The sequence below is a fragment of the Rhinopithecus bieti genome, unplaced genomic scaffold, assembly GCF_001698545.2.
Source record: "Rhinopithecus bieti isolate Rb0 unplaced genomic scaffold, ASM169854v2 scaffold_13247, whole genome shotgun sequence".
Lineage (NCBI taxonomy): Eukaryota > Metazoa > Chordata > Mammalia > Primates > Cercopithecidae > Rhinopithecus > Rhinopithecus bieti.
The window spans coordinates 2,421,673-2,440,241 of record NW_016807505.1 but is presented as its reverse complement, the minus strand read 5'-3'; the positions used below and the strand labels follow the sequence as shown (position 1 = coordinate 2,440,241).

At 45.9% G+C, this 18,569-nt stretch overlaps 1 protein-coding gene across 1 annotated transcript in view; it reads right to left on the bottom strand.

Annotated features, from left to right (window-relative positions):
- The window catches only part of GABRG3 (gamma-aminobutyric acid type A receptor subunit gamma3), a 559,764-nt gene that overhangs the window by 487,660 nt on the left and 53,535 nt on the right, over positions 1-18,569 (bottom strand). The window contains exon 3 of the mRNA XM_017882409.1: positions 15,018-15,085. Coding sequence (XP_017737898.1) covers positions 15,018-15,085 — 68 coding nt within the window. The remainder of the gene's footprint in view (positions 1-15,017; positions 15,086-18,569) is intronic.

The window sequence follows — 18,569 nt, the reverse complement described above, 5'->3', positions numbered from 1 at the left end:
TTCAGAACAATTTCAGAAGGAGAAGAAAGGAGAATCAACTTCACATGGTCCCTTCTTATCGCATGTAAATTCCTTTCCAATGCTTAAACCTTAACTGCTTTCCTCATTTAAACGTCTTTCTCAAAATCTCTAACCTGTAACTTCGCAGCCAAAAAAGAGAGAAAAGAGAAAGCAAAACAGTATTTTAATACTTTCTTTGATAACTCCAATTCATTTTCCCCGCACAGTTCCAAGGACGCATCTATCTTTAGACTGCTGTATTATGAGAGAGGATGGGAGAGATGAGAGCATCAAGCAGCAAAAGGTGAGTGATTGCAAATCAGTGGCAAAATTAATTGTTGGTAGGAAATTTTAAAAGAGTTTCTTCTGTATCATAAAATCAAATTTTCCTTTTGTGTCACAGACTCACAGAATTATAGGACATTCACCTTGGATGAGACCAGAGAGGCCACCCCATGTGTGTATTTCCCCACCCCATCCAACCCCCAGCAACTCACTTTCCTCTGGACACACCCAGTGACTTGGGAGCAGTCAGCTATGCCCTGTGGGGGCACAGGAGCTACCTGCCTGCTTGCACTGACCAGCCATTTGATTTGCCTGCTCTGCACCCTGGCTGCATTTCAAGGGCTCTTCAAGGGACAAAGAAGCTACAGGCAGGATGGTTTCTGTGGACGAGGCCTGGCAGCTCAGCACCTGTCATGGGCCACCCTGAACACAGCAAGTGGAAATGCGTCCTTTGGACCCCCACCTGCCCGGGACACTCGCCTCGTCCTGGCAGGCCCAGCCCTTCTCTGCCATCCGTGCTGCAAGGCACCACCAATTGCTAAGGTGTGGGCCAACGGGCAGCTGCCCACGCCAATGGAGACTTGGGGAAGGTGAGGAAAGAACCAAGAATTAAGCGGGATGGAGGGAGCAGAAAAGGGAAGAAAAGTGTCCCAGCAAGGAATAACTTCCCGGGAAGATGAAAGAAGAGGCGGAATCTCCTTGGTGAGTGGCTGCAGAAGTCTAGGGCAGCTCCAGGGTAAGATTCCAGGGGCACTAGGGATGGACGGCCCATCAGCACAACCTCCATGGCGGACCGAGAGGTGACAGCGAGGGGCGCCTCCTTCGCACCGACAGGGTCTGGTGTTTACTTTAACACAGGCCTCAGGAATACAGTTCTGCCTCATAAAAGACTAGGGAACGCTGACAAAAGAAAGTTCTGTGCTTTCCTGACAGCTGCCCGCACTGTCAGGAAACAGTGGGCCCCACTTAGAGTTGAGCTGGAAAATGGACCTGGGGGCTGAAGAATGAAACGAGGCTGTGAAGCTCTCTCCTTGGGGCGTCCTCTTAACACTTCATGTTTGTGGAGCTGGCGGTCACTGGATTCAGCTTCCTCCCAATGCAGGGATTCCTTACACACAATTGCTGAGCAGCAGGCGGGGACCTAGGGCCACTCCATGGTGCAGCCAGGAAAGAAATGACAGGGCCACCAGGCCGGCTGCACTCCTGGACCTTCCTCTCTTACTCAGTGCAGGAAGCCCAGTGCTCCTGTAGCAGGCAGCCCCATGGTCTAGCTCCGTCTAGTTCACATCCTGTCCTCAGGGTGACAAAGATCCCGCCCTAGTCACATCCTGTCCTCAGGGTGACAAAGACCCCGTCCTAGTCACATCCTGTCCTCAGGGTGACAAAGATCCCGTCCTAGTCACATCCTGTCCTCAGGGTGACAAAGATCCCGTCCTAGTCACATCCTGTCCTCAGGGTGACAAAGACCCTGTCCTAGTCACATCCTGTCCTCAGGGTGACAAAGATCCTGTGCTTGGCCAGTCTTTAGTCAGGCCCTGGTCCTTCTTCTAGGCCCATGAGCAAGAACCCTGGCTAAGTCAGTCTGGCAGGAATTCCCCACGGAGCCATGCTGACCTGCCTTCAGCAGGAACCCCTGTAAGCTGGTTCGGCCAGAACTGCCCACAGACTTGGCATCTCCTCTGAGTAACTTTCCAGCCGCTGACCCTCTGCTCCTCGGCCACCAACACCCACTCGTCCCTGCTGTATTGGAACGGAGCCCAGCCCAGCTCTTCACCGGAGTCTCTTTTTCCCTTTGCAACAGTCCTGCATAAAATGTGCCATCACTGGTTTGATTTCCGCTGGCTCTGCTTTTCTTTGCTAAGGTGCCACCTTGCTCATGGCACACATCTCCTCAGGCCCCACCCGGGAGGGGACAGTGGCACACATTTCCCTCTCTCGGGAGGTCAGTTTCTTCCTGACGGTTCTTTGCTGACGTTCCCATGGCCGAGCTCCAGCTCTTCTGCTGTCACTCTGACATCCCCAACTCCCCACTGCACTTGCCCCCTACCCTCTGCCTTTCTGGGGCAGGGTTCCCTGCAGCCCTGAGAGGTCACACTGCATGGTTCCCATGTGCCCCAGGCCCCGAGAGCCTGGTCGATCCTGGAGAATGTGAGGAGGTCATTCACAAAGTGGGAAAGGGATCAACACAGTCTGTGCCACTTTCCCAGCTTTTCAGGCTCTGCCAACCCTAACACAGGGCAGGGAAGCCGGCGGTGTCCAGGAGAAGAGCATGGTGCCAGGGAAGAGTGTGATGAGCAGCACCAGGGTGGTGGGCACACCTGCCACTGGGCAGGAGAGGCGAGAAACCCATCAAACTCCCAGCCTCGGAATTGGATGCCTCAAAAGAATGCCTGGGTTTGGGGAGTAATAAGACCTTGGTACAGAATGACGTGACTGAGAGACCCTGAAGACATGAAGGAAGATTGTCCCTCACATTTATGTCCCCTGCACCATGTGAGGACACACAGGAAGTACCATAGAAGCAGAGAGCAGCCCTCACCATACGCTGCACCTGGCAGTGCCTTGATCTTGGAATTTCCAGTCTTAGAACTGCGTGCAACGAATGTCTGCAGTACGTAAATTACCCAGCCTAAGGTATTTGTTACAGTGGCCAACTGGACTGAGATGGGGCTGTTCTGGGACTAGTCACGGAGCATGGACCAGGACCCGACTGGGACAGCTCTCGACCTTGCTAAGCAGCTGTACAGAGAGGGATGTTGCAGACTCTTCCCCGCATCTGCTGGCCAGAGCCTGGCTGGGACCCTGCATGCTGGGGACGGAGTGAGGGCAAGGGTGAAATGCAGCCTCCCAGGCAAGCAGCAAGTCAGTGGCATGTGGAAAGTAGGAATCTGACAGAGGAGGAGCACCATCATCTCGGAAAAACACCATCACTTTAAACTCCAGCTCCCTTCTAGACTCCTGCATTTCAAGGAAATCACTTCTCTTCTAACTACAAACAGCCAGAAAGAGCAGACAGTAAAACACAGATAAGACAGCTCAGGCACAGAGGCAGGTGGGAGGAAAGTCTCTTGCATAACTGCCAGATTTCACCCTCATTCAATTGGCCCCAGTAAAACAGTGGCCCTTAATAAGCACCTTCCTTGCCCTTCAGGTGCACTAAGATAGGAAAGCTGAAAGCAGACTCAGGGGATATGCCTGCAGCTGCAGAAAGATGTACAGGAAGAGACATACAACTCTGCCTCCCAGATAGGCACAACAAAGAGACACAGAAGCAGCCCAAGCCTCTGATAAACTTTCCCACCCTGAATCCTTACAAACTCTTAGTCTATAAGAGAGTGCCTCTGACCTAACTCAGTCGCCCCTCTCAGGTTTATTTAAAATAAACCTGTCCCTGTTGACTGTCGAGCCACCCTTTGTGTTTCTCTCCTCTTTCTTCAATTCTTACAGAATCTCTCATATATGGACAAGACCTGCGAAATGTAGGCTAGGCCTGTGTTAGTGCTAATGCCAGACTGCGGTAAGGCAGCTCCACTGCCCAGGGCTCACACAACAGATGTGTATTCTCTCCAGGTTCTGGAGGGTGGAAGGCCGAGATCAAGGTGTCGGCAGGGCTGGTGCTCTCTGGGGGCTGTGAGGGAGAAGTTGCTCCAGGGCCCTGCCCTGGCTTCTGGTATTTGCTGGTATCTTTGGTGTTCCTTGGCTTATAGAGGATTACCCTGATCTCTGCCTCCTTTTTCACATGGCGTTCTCCCTGTGAGCATGTGAGTCGTCTCCAAATCTCCCCTCTTCACAAGGACATCAGTCACACTGCAGTAGGGGCCACCCTTCTCCAGACTGACCTTAATGAATTAAATCTGCAATGACCCTATTTCCAAATAAAGTCACATTCTAAGGAATTGGAGGATGGGACTCAATCTATACATTTTGTGGGGGACATAATTCAACCCATGAAGGGCTCTGTCAACAAGATTCATAGCTGTATTTTGCTGTCTCCAAGGAACTGAGGTCAGGGAAGGCTGGCCTTTCAACCCCTCACATAGGCAGTGTATGGCATTATTAGTATTATTATTACTTTTGAGACAGAGTCTTGTTCTGTCACCCAGGCTGGAGTGCAATGGTGCAATCTTGGCTCACTGCAACCTCCGCCTCCCGGGTTCAAGTGATTCTCCTGCCTCAGCCTCCTGAGTAGCTGGGATTACAGGTGCCCGCCACCACACCCAGCTAATTTTTGTATTTTTAGTAGAGATGGGCTTTCACTATATTGGTCAGGCTGGTCTCAAACTCCTGACCTCAGGTGATCCACCCGCCTCAGCCTCCCAAAGTGCTGGGATTACAGGCGTGAGCCACCGCACCCGGCTGGCATTATTTTTAAAAGTGAAACACATTACACAATTTCCCTGTTTAGTACCTTGCGTAGGCTTCTTCCTGAGCCCAGAACAGAACGCAGTCCCCTCACAATGATCTGCAGGGCTCCCCTGTGATCTGGCACCTGGGAGCTCTCAAGTCTAAGCTTCCTCCCCTCTCCCGCCCAGCCCAAATCCCATGCAAGGAAACCTGCAAGGGGTGGCCACACCCAGGAGTTCAATTTCTTTATAGAACTGTCCACAGTTTGAAACAACAGTGTGTGTGTTGTTTATTCGATGTCTTACCTCAAAGAAACTGAAACCTCATGAGCAGCACAGCTTGATTCATCCCCTTCCCTGCTGTGCTCCCATCACGCACTCCAGCATCTCGCGCAGAGCAGGTGCTCAGTCTTATTTATTGGATTAGCAAATGCTGTTAGGATGTGAGTCACCCTTGACTTCTCCCACTCCTCAATGCCTATGTGCATTCGTTCATGTCTTGGAGGTTCTATTTCTCGAATCCACACCCTCTTCTGTAGCCCACTGCAAATCTTCAGACTCAGAACTCACCATTTTCCCCCCTAGAGTTCCACATTCCCCTCGCATCTCTGTAACTCAGCCTCTCCAGCCCCCACTGCCACCCTCCACAGAGCTGCCCGAGGGGCTTCTGTGAAAGCTGCACGCCAGCCCCTGCCCCATGGGGCCCATAACGGTGCCTCGTCCTGTCCTTCTCCAATCCCGCTGTCCGCGCACACCCAGCTGTGGCAAAATCCACGTGGCGGCTCCGTTTCTAGGCAAGCAGGGCCTGTGCAGGGGCTTGCAGCAAACCCGTCAAGGTGAAACGGGAGAGTTTCTTCAAATGTGCTAATAGGGGACCCAATCCAACAGCCCCACCTTTCCGCAAAAGGCGTTTTGTGGAACATAAAGACAATTCTCTAGTCAGAGGTACATTATGTAGCTCACATTGTGAAAAAGGAGGAAAATCAATTGTGAAATATCCAATCGAAGTGCAAAAGCTCAAGATGAAAGGAACGTAAGAAGCTATTCACACAACTGAAGGACTCAGCGCATGAGATCGCTGCTAACAATGATCCGATATCTTATCATGATTGCCGACATCTCAGTGTCCCCAAATCACTGAAAAGTTCCCATTCATTCCTACAATGGACAACACCCCATCCTACCAGGTGGCATCTCTAATGACATCTTGTATAAAATGGTGAGAAGTTCTAAGACACCAGAGGACAGAGAAAAGAGGACACGGAGTGTGAGTTTAAAATTCAGCAGTTTTACACGTCAGACGTGCCTTTTAGCCAAGCCCACCCAGGTTCCCGTCTGCTTCCAGGGATGGAGACATGTGCGTGGTGGTCCCCTCATCTTCCAGATGGACGGCCTGTGGACTCTCACAGGAGTCTCCTAAGCTGTGTCGCTCCGTTACCTGTGAGCTTAGGTGCTGACAGCCATGGCCTCATAGGTTTAAGGTCAGGATTACATCCTCCCAACAGCAGAAGCCCTGGACACAGTGTTAGCTAAGACTACTGGAGCCAGAGATGTCCATTAACTAAGGAAATTGTGACCTGAAGACAGTGGCACACAGGCATGTAGAGCAGGTATATGTTCACACAGAAAAACAGCCTAGCGAGCATGCACGTGAGAGGCAGAGGGAGACAAGGATGGTTATCCAGTCACTCACTTGGCACATATTTACAAGGGCCTCTGAACCGGATGCTTCAGGTAGGTGAGTGATCAAAAAGACATGTGGGCCTTGGTCCAGGGCTCATGGGCATCTGCCACACACCAAGACTCGGTGGATCTCAGGCTCGAAAGCCTTTAAATGTTATCTTCTTTCTTGTTCTTGTAGTTTTTTTTTTTTTAATTTGCAGAGATCATTCCCACACACCTTGTGTGGCTCCTCCAAGTTATTACTCGACTGTTTTACTGACTAACATTGACATCTTAACTATGATTGTTCCTATTGTCATTGGTGTGGAAAGAGTTATTCTTCCAGGGATGAACCAAATCTTGAACACACACACTTAATGTGCAAAGGTATTATTTTTTCACTTCCTTTTTAAAATAAAATAAATAACACACCGACCATGTGGCCATGGGCAGAGTTCTTAATTTGACCCAAGATAAAAGGAGAGCATTAAGAAAACTGGCCCTGAGTGACATGCACGGCCTGAATTCTTCAGTGACGGACTATTCTCTAACGCTGCAGAAAGAGGATGACAGGAGGTCACGAAGTCAGAGGAGGTGTGTGCTGTTCAGGAAGTGACGGACTATTCTCTAACGCTGCAGAAGAGGATGACAGGAGGTCACGAAGTCAGAGGAGGTGTGTGTGCTGTTCAGGAAGTGGCGGACTATTCTCTAACTCTGCAGAAGAGGATGACAGGAGGTCACGAAGTCAGAGGAGGTGTGTGCTGTTCAGGAAGTGACGGACTATTCTCTAACGCTGCAGAATTGTATCTGACAGGAGGTCACGAAGTCAGAGGAGGTGTGTGCTGTTCAGGAGTAGAAAACATCAAATTAAGACACCAAAACAGGCGCGTCTGTTTCCAGGCAGGGTGACTTGCGCGTGCTTTTCACACGGAGAAGTCATGGCGAGTTAGATGGTGTCGCTCAGATTTTAAGGTGGATGACAATGATCTGGAGATCCTGTTAAAATACAGACTCTGATCCAAGGAGATCTGGGGTTTGGCACGATTCTCTGCGTTTCTAACAAGCTTGCCAGCAATGCCAACTCCTCAGGTCCAAAGGCCGCACTTGTGAATAGCAAAGAGGTAGAACACTGAGGGGAGAATTCATGGATGACACAAAACTCAAAGTTTCACAAAATTTACAGGATGTAATAAAATAGCAAGAATAGGAACAACAATCCTTTTTGAACATCTACTATATACTATATTAATGCATAAAACTACAAAAACATCTATGACAGCAATAAGATTTTTTCATTTTTCAAGTGGAAAATGAAATAGTTTTCATTGCATAAAATATTAAAACCATATATAAGACCATTCTCTTAAATAACTGATAAGGGCCACATGCTTTTTTCATCTAAAGCTAATATTGCTAAAAGAAATACATAATTAATATCCTTTAGCGTCCTTCAAAGCCTCATTATTTTATAGGAAAAACCTGAAAACAACGGACCCTAGAAAATCGTCTTCTTTGCTAATCTGAAGGCAGTTCAGGAGGTTACCAAAGCAACAACAAAAATCTCCCAGGCAGATTGTATCTGCTTTGACTCTGCTCCAACTTACTTCCTTGCTAGCTATCCAGAATCAATCCTTATTCCACCTAAACTTAAATTTCCAAACCAGTGATGCATGGCTAGGACGGGACAGCGCACAGTAGACTGGCACTCTCACTAAGAGCTAGCGAGAAAGCTAAGCAAAAATCCATTTGAAGAAGCCACAAACAAAGGCAGCAGGCTCACCATGGTAAACTTTCCTGCACGCCACTTCCCCCCAGAACTTGTCTTCTTCTGACAGGGTACATAATGTGAAAACCTGGACAGAGAGAATAAAGAATCCAGGAGAGCTTGAGGAAAAAACTGGCCAAGGAGTCAAAAAAGGAGGGGCCACCATTTCAGGGAATATGAATGTTAGAGAAGAAAGTCAACCAATACTGGTTATGTCCTTGACACACTTCCTGACTAAGTTGTACAACATAAGAGGTTTAAAAACAATTGTAAAAATGGCTTAAAAGAAGGGCTGTATTTTCAGCATTTTTTTGGTGTTGACACATTCCAGGCCCTCAGTTGGGATCTCTGGGGAACTATGCAGAAAGGTAGGGGAACCAGAGCCCAGTGGAGCCTCAGCAAGACTGCAGGCCAGCCCCATGCCAGCTCAGACCTTCAGAGAGGCAAGGGAAAACCACCCAATGCCTCTACAAATCTTTGTACACAATGAAAATCGCCAGGTGATATGGTTTGGATGTTTCATCCCCTCCAAATCTCATGTTAAAATGTGATTCCCTTGTTGGATGTGGGGCCTGGTGGGCTGTGTTTGGGTCATAGACATGGATCCCTCATGAATGGCTTAGTGCTGTCCTCATGGTAATGAGTGAGCTCTCACTGTTAGTTCACAAGAGATCTAGTTGTTTAAAAGAGCCTGGCATCTGCTCCTTCTCTCTCTTGCTCCCTCTCACCATTGACGAGCTGGCTCCCCCTTCACCTCTGCCATGATTGGATGCTTCCCGAGGCCCTCATCAGAAGCACAGGGTTGTGCTACGCTTGTACAGCCAGCAGAACTGTGAACCAGATAAACCGCTTTTCTGTATAAATTACCCAGTCTCAGATATTCCTTTCCAGCAATACAAACAGACTAATACATCAGGCATACCAAGTAATAGAAAGAAGCAAGAAAACAGACATTAGAAATGGAACCAGAGACGGCAGCAGGGACTTAATGGTTAATGTATTCCAGAAAACAGATTGCAAGATGGAGACTCTCACCAGAGAACTGACATACATTAGAAAGAATCAAATTAAAATTTTGGAACTGAAAATATAGTAATTGAATCAAGAACTCAATAGACAGCTTTAAAAGACCACAGGACAGAGATGAAGAGTGACTTCGTATGCTGAAAGATGGAGTGCAAAGGAAGAAAAAAAATAGCACAAGCATAAAAGCAAGTGGGTCCTGGGAGAAGCATGGAACTTTCACATGACCAGAGTCCTAGAATGGTGCCAAAACAATATTTTAAGAAATAATGGCCATTCTTTATCAAACACTGATGAAAGGTATCAAACTACAGATGCAAAAACTGCTATGAACTTTACACAGTAGAAATGCAAAGAAAAACAAAACAAGGTCGGGGGCACCATGGTGCTTTAGCTGTCACTTATTTTAAACTTTCCTGAGTTTAGATAACTCCAAAAGAGTTCCACAAAGCAATAGCTCATCCTCCAGTAATGACCAAATGGAATTTATCTTCCACAGGCCTTAATCAGGACTTGGTATTCTGACTTCACTTCTTAAAGCTTCAGCCACAAGTGGAATGGAGCAGAGATAAGGTTTGAGAGGCTTCACGTGTTCTCTTATGATTTCTCCGGCTGCAGGTCATCTTTTAAGTTTCAAATGTGTAGGTTATGTATCATATAATGGAACATACTGTGGTGATGTTGGACCTGTCCCCCAATCCACAGAGCCGTCCCATTAATTTCTGGTAACACATGATCACGTTGTAGTCACATCACACTGACTCACTACAAGTCTTAGATTTCCTCTGATGAATTAGTATCAGTACTTTTTTAAATGAAGGAAAAAAGCCATCTTACAAGGCTGCCTACTGTATAATTTGAAGTATATGACATTTTGGAAAAAGGAAAACTATGGAAACAGTAAAAATATCAGTGGTTGCCCGTGTCTGGGGAGAGGAAGGGAGAAACAGCTGGAGCACAGAGAATTCAAGGGCAGTGACACTACTCTGTAAGATACTATAATGGCAGATACACAGCACTAGACATTTGCCGAAATCCACAAAATAACACCAAGAGTGAATCTTAATGTAAACCATAGGCTTTGGATGATAAAGATGGATTAAGGTGCATTCATTTATTGTAACAAATACAATACACTAATTCATGACGTTAATAATAATGTGTGTGTGTATGTGTGTGTGTGTGTGTGTGTGTATGTGTGTGTGTGTGTATGTGTATGTGTGTGTGTGTGTATGTGTGTCTGTGTGTGCGTGTGTGTGTGTCTGTGTGTATGTGTGTGTGTGTGTGTGTATGTGTCTCTGTGTGTGTATGTGTGTGTGTGTATGTGTATGTGTCTGTGTCTGTGTATGTGTATGTGTGTATGTGTGTGTGTGTATGTGTGTATGTGTGTGTATGTGTATGTGTGTGTGTATGTGTGTGTGTATGTGTGTGTGTGTATGTGTCTGTGTGTGTGTGTATGTATGTAATGTGTGTGTATGTGTATGTGTGTGTATGTGTGTATGTGTGTGTATGTGTGTGTGTGTATGTGTGTCTGTGTGTATGTGTATGTGTGTATGTGTGTGTATGTGTGTATGTGTGTGTGTGTGTGTGCAGAGGAAAATATATGGGGGAACTCTTTCTGCTCGATTTTTATGTAAACCTAAAATGCTCAAAAAATAAGATTTATTAATTTAATTATTTTTTTAAAAAGCACAGAAAAACAATCCTAACACTGGATCACACTGAACCCTTTGTGTCTTGAGCTCCATGTTAAGGCTGGGCCCCTACAGGTATGTCCAGCTGCCGTGTGTCCACGTTGATTAGGAAACAAAGCCAGGGCTCTGCTGCCAAGCAGGTCACACTCAGAACCTTGCTCTAAGATCTCCTCCACAGGCTTCCGCTTACTGGACACAAACAAGCAGAAAGGTCAATACCTTCTCCACTATGGTCCTGTCAAGATTAAAGGATTTGGGGTCAACAGCACAGAGTAAGTGTCAGAATGCTGGTTTTCTTCTTTGCTTGCCTAAAAGGCTGCTTGAAGTGGATATTCTCAAAAATAAACTCACAAGCTCCCTTGCATGCAGCCTTCCCGTGTGGAAACAAACCATGCACACTTTCTATGATGAGTGCTGCGCGTTGAGGTGTGCGGCAGTGACAAAGGCAGAGGGCTACGAAAGCTTCATGTAACGGAGTATTCTCCATAACTAGAAAAAGCACACACAGCTCCAGTATAAACAAGACAAAGATGATCTATCAAACAATAGATTGAGATGCAACTTCACTTCCACTCAGCAGAAGGAATGTCTGAGGCAGAATCTTCAGTGTTCATAATACCAATAAAAAGCAGAAAGTGTGAGATGAGGAAGAGGAAGGAGAAGATGAAATAGTCATTGCTTCCTGTTTCATTGATTGTTAAATGACTATGTGGACAAGAAGCCGTAATTTTACCAGACTTTGCCTTTGTAGTCAAACCCCCAACACAAATTTACATCCTTAAACCCTGTCTGCATCTCTAGAGTGTGCCTCATCCCATCTTGTATTCTTTGATTGTTTTAGTCTTTCTTATATTCCTTTTTCCTGCTAACTCAATCCCCAATACCCACCTACACAGTCAGTTCTCTACTTTTACACTTTTATTGTTTTTTCTAAGATCTGTGTTTCATTTCTAAGTCCTTTACTTCTTTGAAAATTACGTTGTTTGGTTTCACAGACGTAGCAGGTCTATGCGATGCGCTCGGCAATGTGAGGCGCCCTCATCATTCTGGTCTCCCAGCAAAGCATTCCCAGAGCAAAGGTCAGAAACACTCATTCTTCCAGAAGTGGTCCCCGAGGCCCCTGCCTCCTGAGGGCTTTGAAACTTCCCCCAGGCCAGCTAGAGCCTGCCAGCTCCGTCCGGGCTGCTTACAAGGGAACCTACCTCCACTCTGGCACTCAGCCCATCCACAGACTCGCCTCACCAAAGCAGGCCTTGGTTCATCGTGTCTCACCTTCACCCAGCACAGGGCCTCACATTGATCGCACGGCACATGTGCGTGAAGGAACCGAGAGAGACACAGAGCAACTCACGCAAGGAGAACATGGGAATTAAACCTGTGAATGTGCTAGCCTGTGTGTGTGCCTGTGTGTGTGCGTGTGATGCATGTGTGCACGCATACGTGTGCGTGTGCCTGTGTGTGTGCATGAGTGTGTGTGTGTGCATTTTAAACAAATCCTTGCCTGCCCTCTATGCTTTGCTGAGCCAAGGTAGGCCAGTAGTATGCTGTGTCTTCCTCAGGAAATCAGACTCCAGAGTGGCCCAGACAGTGCCATCCCTGCTGGGCACCGACTACAGCCTGGGCGCTGTTTGCAGAGGAAAGCACTTGTTAGCATTCGGCTTCCCCAGGGCTGCAAGCGTCAGCTGCTTCCGACTCACACAGGAGCAGGCAGCCACACTGGCTCCCCACCCCTTCAGTAGGGTAGAGAGCCATGCTAGAAAGAAAACCAACTGGACTACACGATGTTTCAAAATATTCAGGGCAAGTTTTACAAATGAGACAGTTAACAGAAGAAAGCTTTCTACTCCACATCCTGCCACAGCTCAGCCTTGGAAACCTGCTGTGTCAGCCTCCAGATGAGCAGGACGCTGGTGCACACGTGCTCTTCGCTGGGGCCCAGGGCTTACGATGCCCCCGGCCATTCTAAGGTCGTTTCTCGCCCCAGAGGGAAGGATCAGAGTTCATGATATCAAGTCCCTAATGTGAGCTCTGTGTCATCGTGTGGTTTTTGTTTTTTTTTTTTTTTTTCCTTTTTTTGTGGAGAACGGGGTCTCGCTGTATTACCCAGGCAGGTCTCGAACTCCTGGGCTCAAGCTATCCTCCCGCCTCTGCCTCCCTGAGAGCTGGGATTACAGGTGTGAGCCACCGCGCCCGATGGTTTTTGTGTTTTCTAAGGGAGAGAGGGGTCTGACTAGTGATCTTACTGATTTTTTTTTTTTTAAAGATGGAATCTATCTCTGTCACCCAGGCTGGAGTGTAGTGGCTCGATCTTGGCTCACTGCAACCTCCGCCTCCTGAGTTCAAGTGATTCTTCTGCCTCAGCCTCTCAAGTAGCTGGGACTACAGGTGCCCACCACCATGCCCAGCTAATTTTTTGTATTTTTAGTAGAGACGGGGTTTCACCATGTTGGCCAGGCTGGTCTCGAACTCCTGACCTCATGATCTGCCTGTCTCAGCCTCCCAAAGTGCTGGGATCACAGGCGTGAGCCAACGCACCCGGGCTGGATTTGAACCAATCTCATGAAATATGACCTGCTCAGATCTCTGATGGGAAAAGGTTTTCATGGTTTCCAAATGCAGGGATCTGTTTTGGATGGAGAGAAGGCTGAGGTCCGACTATCAACTACAGCTTCAGGACCTCGGTCACGGCTCCCTCTGTGTGCCCCACCAGGGATCTCTCCACACATCACTCCCTCTTCCCCAGCTGTGTAACACAGTCTGTCCTCCTGTGTCACCAAGGACCTTCAAACTCTATCCCACCTGGCAAACTCTCGCCTATCCATCAAGTTTCAGATGAAGAGGACCTCACTGGAGAAGTCCCTTCCACTCCTGCAGCAGGTCATATCACGCTGAAGGAACCTGTTATTCACTAGGCCTCCTTCTCCGCAGCCCGTGATTTCCACATGAAAATTCCCATCGATTCTAATAACAAAGCCTAACACAAGGCACAAAGTAAGTTCTAAAGCTAAAGACCTGCATGAAAATCCCTCTATGTGCAAATGCAATTGACTATTCCTGAAATAATTCTGTAACCATATATCCAGGAAGGCACTTCTTCTTTGAGTGTTAAACATAGATACATGTTAGACATAAAGGTGTTGAATAAACGGCTGTGGAACAAATGCAAGAAAATAAAACTCCAGCACAAGAAACATACATAAGAAAGGGTTACTCTATGCAGTCAACTGAATAATGGTGTATCAGGAAAAGGGAATATTACATCCACAACTTGATTTTAATATACAGCCATCTGCAGCACATAGGTTGTGTGAAATAATTCTCCTTTATTCATTCCACTTCTTTGCTCCAGTTTAGGGATGATATGGAGATTTTTTAAGTGAATCACCCATAAATATAACTTTACCCCTGCATGGAACCCTTATATCACCAGAGAAAAGAACACTTTTAAAATCTGGCAATGAAAAGAAATGATTTTGCTACTAATTTTGGAGGGGTTATTTCCATCCACAGAACACTGCAATGAAAAGAAGACATTTAAGTCAGCATTTTGGCAATTCCCCTCCCTCGGCCTCATATGTCTCCCCGGATCAGGAGCAAACGTGCACCAGGGAGCACAGGCAGGACCTCTGCAGGCGGCAGTTCCTGACAACGCTTTGGGCTGCAATTGCCAGGCCTGTTCAGGGATCCTAGGGACTCCTAGTAACCCTTTGCTGGCAGGTGGACTGCGGCCTTCAGCTCACCAGGGAAGGCTCTCACCCTAACGTATTCCAATATCCCCACACTTGCTTCATGGCCAGGCACTTTCGCACAGGGAAGGACTTCTTTCACATCCAATAGTTCTTGAGCTTAATTTGCTTACTAGCCTGTGGGAATAGCCTACTCGGGGAAAGCACATATTTGATCCCATACTAAAAAGCAGAGGCAGTTTATTTACTCTCAAAGTCCAAACTGAAGACGAAAGTAAAATCTGAGTGATCTAGAATCCTTTCCTAAGAAACACTATACAAGACAGGTCTCTTGGATCATGAAAGAAGAAACTAAAAGTGGAAAGGTACTACTGTCACAAGCTCTGTTTCTTCATTTTTTTTTTTTTACCACTTTCAATATTCCAATAAGTGCTACAGATTTAAGAAGTCAGTGTGAATTTTAAACCTGCATGATAAATCTCAAACAGAAATCCACAATGAGAATGTAACAAGAGGAGGTGCAACAGCCGTTAGATCAGAAAATAAAGGAGCTTCTTACCATGTTTATTGATGACACAGGGCCAATGCTGTTAACATAAATGTCAACGTCAATTACGGTCGGTTTTACTGTGGAGAAAAATACATGGATGTTAATACTTTGTGCCGGAGAAAGACAGGAGAGCATATTCAAGTCCCAAAGTCTCACACGTAGCAACACAGGGACATGTTGGAAACACACATGGGCAGGGCTTTCTTTGGGACTTTTCTTGTAATTACAGTTCGAGCCCTTCTTTTCAAAAGTCTCCAAGGACGAGAGATTCTTTCTCGTATCTCTTCAGTTCCAGGAAAATAGAATATTTATACACTGCAACTTGCCAGTCATAGGAGACTATAAAGATATATAGTAACATTACTTAAGCTGATTTTTATGGCAAAGATAGGAGATACACGGTGAGCTACTGCATGAGTAATTTAATGTCAAAGTTTTGCTATAAAGCTCAACACAAGACAGGAGCAACGTCAGTAACATTGTTGGGTTGCGTGTCCACCACATAGCTGTCTAGCTATCCTTCCAAAGCAAAGCAACTCAAGGCAACGTTCTGGTGAGTCTATACACCAATAAAAAATGAGAAATATTATTTATTGTTATCAATATGACTTAAAGATACATATACGCACAGACATCACAGAGTTTCAATCCAACTCAAAACACAATGGAGTGTTAGTAAGTCCAACAATTACTGTTTCGATTATGAAGGCATAACATTTATATAAGCACAGGTTGATCTCTCTAATGCCGTGTGTCAGAGGCCACCCTGGCTCATTTGGCTTTCAGGGAAACCAGTTTCTGTTTTTATGGCAGCAAAAGAACTGAACAAGCCTGATCATGAGACAGCTGAGCCCACGGACCTCTAAGTCGGAGGTCGGTGTCCTCCAAAAGGAGGACATTGCCTTCACTCTGCACTCAGCGACTGACAAAGGATAGGGCAGAACCAATTCCAGAAAATTTCTGCCCAGGAGGAATACGAACAAGACTCCTGAACCCTTTCCCATGAAACAGACCGTTTCTATAGAAACAAGAGTGTCGCCTATGCAATTATATCAGTGTGTTTCCTTCAATTGTGCTGAAGAACTCAACATTCACAAACGGAATTCCACACTCTACTTTTGAAACAACGAATGGCAGCTCTGAGCTCTCAGTCTCTTGTAAAATTGCACATCCACTGGTCTGTGCCCTGGGCAGCGATCCCCAGACCTTCACGTAATGAAAGCAATGATAATGAATCTGAACCAACTCCTACAATGTCTGTCAGTACGGCCACGTCATGTGAGCTGCAAGAGTGGTTGGCATTTTGGAAAACGCCCCAACACGTTCCATCCACTAAATACACAGTGCTTAAGTTTCATAAAAGGAGTATTCTTCATTTTAGACTAAGCTTTGCTAACTGCTATGGAAATTAGGTAGCATCTTTCTTCAAATTATTGGATTCAACAAGTGTTCCATCTCCAAACACCGCAGAACCTTTGATTATGCTGTACCAAAGGGTGTTAAGTCAGTTGGTTATGGACCTACTTTCAGCAAGACAGTTTTCTGGTTGTTTCATACAACTTATTAGACTTTGGGCTTCCAGAGCTTTTTATATCATTAAATTAAAAGAACCAACAAACATAAAGCCTTAACTGCTTGCAGTGAGAAGCAGCAAATGTAGTGAGTGCAACAGTGCGATGAAGGGTGTAAGAGATAAGAGTTTGCAGTATGTGTACACACACACACACACACACACACACACACACACACTCGCAAAATGCCAAGGAAAATGAAGAGCTTTTAGTAGAAGCTTCTTTCTTTGAGACAGGGTCTTGCTTTGTCTCCCACGGTGGAGTGCAATGGCGCAATCTCAGCTTACCGCAACCTCGCCTCCCAGGTTCAAGCGATTCTCCTGACTCAGTCTTCCAAGTAGCTGGGATTACAGGCGCCTGCCACCCCACCCAGCTAATTTTGTATTTTTAGTAGAGATAAGGTTTCACCATGTTAGCCAAGTTCGTCTCGAACTCCTGACCTCAAGTGATCTACCCACCTTGGCCTCCCAAAGTGCTGGGAATACAGGTGTGGGCCACTGTGCCTGCAGATGCTCTTTTAAGCAGAGTCATGCTAATGTACATGAAGCACTAGAATAGTGGCTCTGACAGTAGAAGCCAGGAAGGAGACTGGCCTCAGGCAGCTCAAGGTTTATAATTCAAAGACTCAAGACTAAGCCCTGACAAATGATCTTCCACAAAGTTGCCAAGACTGTTCAGTGGGGAAATGGACAGTCTTTTCAACCAACAGTGCTGGGAAAACTGGATATCCACAGGCAAAAGAATGAAGCTGGACCCTTACCTTACGCCATATACAAAAATTAACTCAAAATGGATTTGAGACCTAACTGTAAGGCCTGAAACTACAAAACTATCAGAAGAAAGCTTGGGGGAAAGCTTGACATTGGATTTAACAACAATCTCTTGCATATAACACCAGAAGATCAGGCAACAAAAGAAAAACAAATGAACTTGACTGTAACAAAATTTAAAACTTCTGTGCACAGAGGGCACAACAGAGTTAAAAGGCAACCCATTGAGTGGGAGAAAATATTTGCAAATGGTATCTCTGCTAAGTGGTTAATATCCAGAATACATAAATAACTCCTACAACTCAACAACAACAACAACAAATGAACCTGATTTAAATGGCCAAAAAACTTAAACAGACATTTCGCCCAAGAAAATATAGAAACGGATAATAAGCACATGAAAACGTCATCAGTTATTAGGGAAATTAAAAATCAAAACTGCAAAATCACACCTCACACCCATTCGGATGGCCACAATTACAAACAAAAACAAACAAACAAACAGCAACAACAGAAAATAACAAGTGCCAGCCAGGAGATGAAGACATTATAATCCTGGTGCATTGTTTGTGGGAAGGAAAATGATATACCCACTGTGGAAAATAGTAGAGTGATTCCTCAAAAAGCTAAAAACAGAATTACCGTATGATCCAGTAGTTCCAGGTCTGGGTATACGCTCGAAGGAATGAAAAGGAGGGGTTCAAACAGATTGAACAGCTATGCTAATAATATTATTCACAATAGCCAAAAGGTAGAAACAACTCAAGTGCTTATGAACAAATGAACGGATTTAAAAAATATCGTATACATAGACAATGGAATATTATTTTGCCTTAAAGAGGAAGGATATTGTGATACGTGCCACAACATGGATAAACCTTGAGGACATTATGCTAAGTGAAGTAAGATAGTCACAAAAGAGCAAATACTATGATTCCACTTATATAAGCCTCCTACAGTAGTCAAATTCAAAGAGACAGAAAGTACAATGTTGGTTTCCAGTGACTAGAGAAGGGGAAATGGGAGCTGTTTAATGGGTACAGAGTTTCAGGTCTGCAAGACGAAAAGAGTTCTGGAGACAGACGGCGGTGGTGGCTACACAGCGATGTGAATGGACTACTGCCACTCAACTGTACATTTAACAATGGTTAAGATGGTAAATTTTGTGTCATGTGTATTTTACTACAATATAATAAACCCTAAGTAGCCAAGAGAAGGAT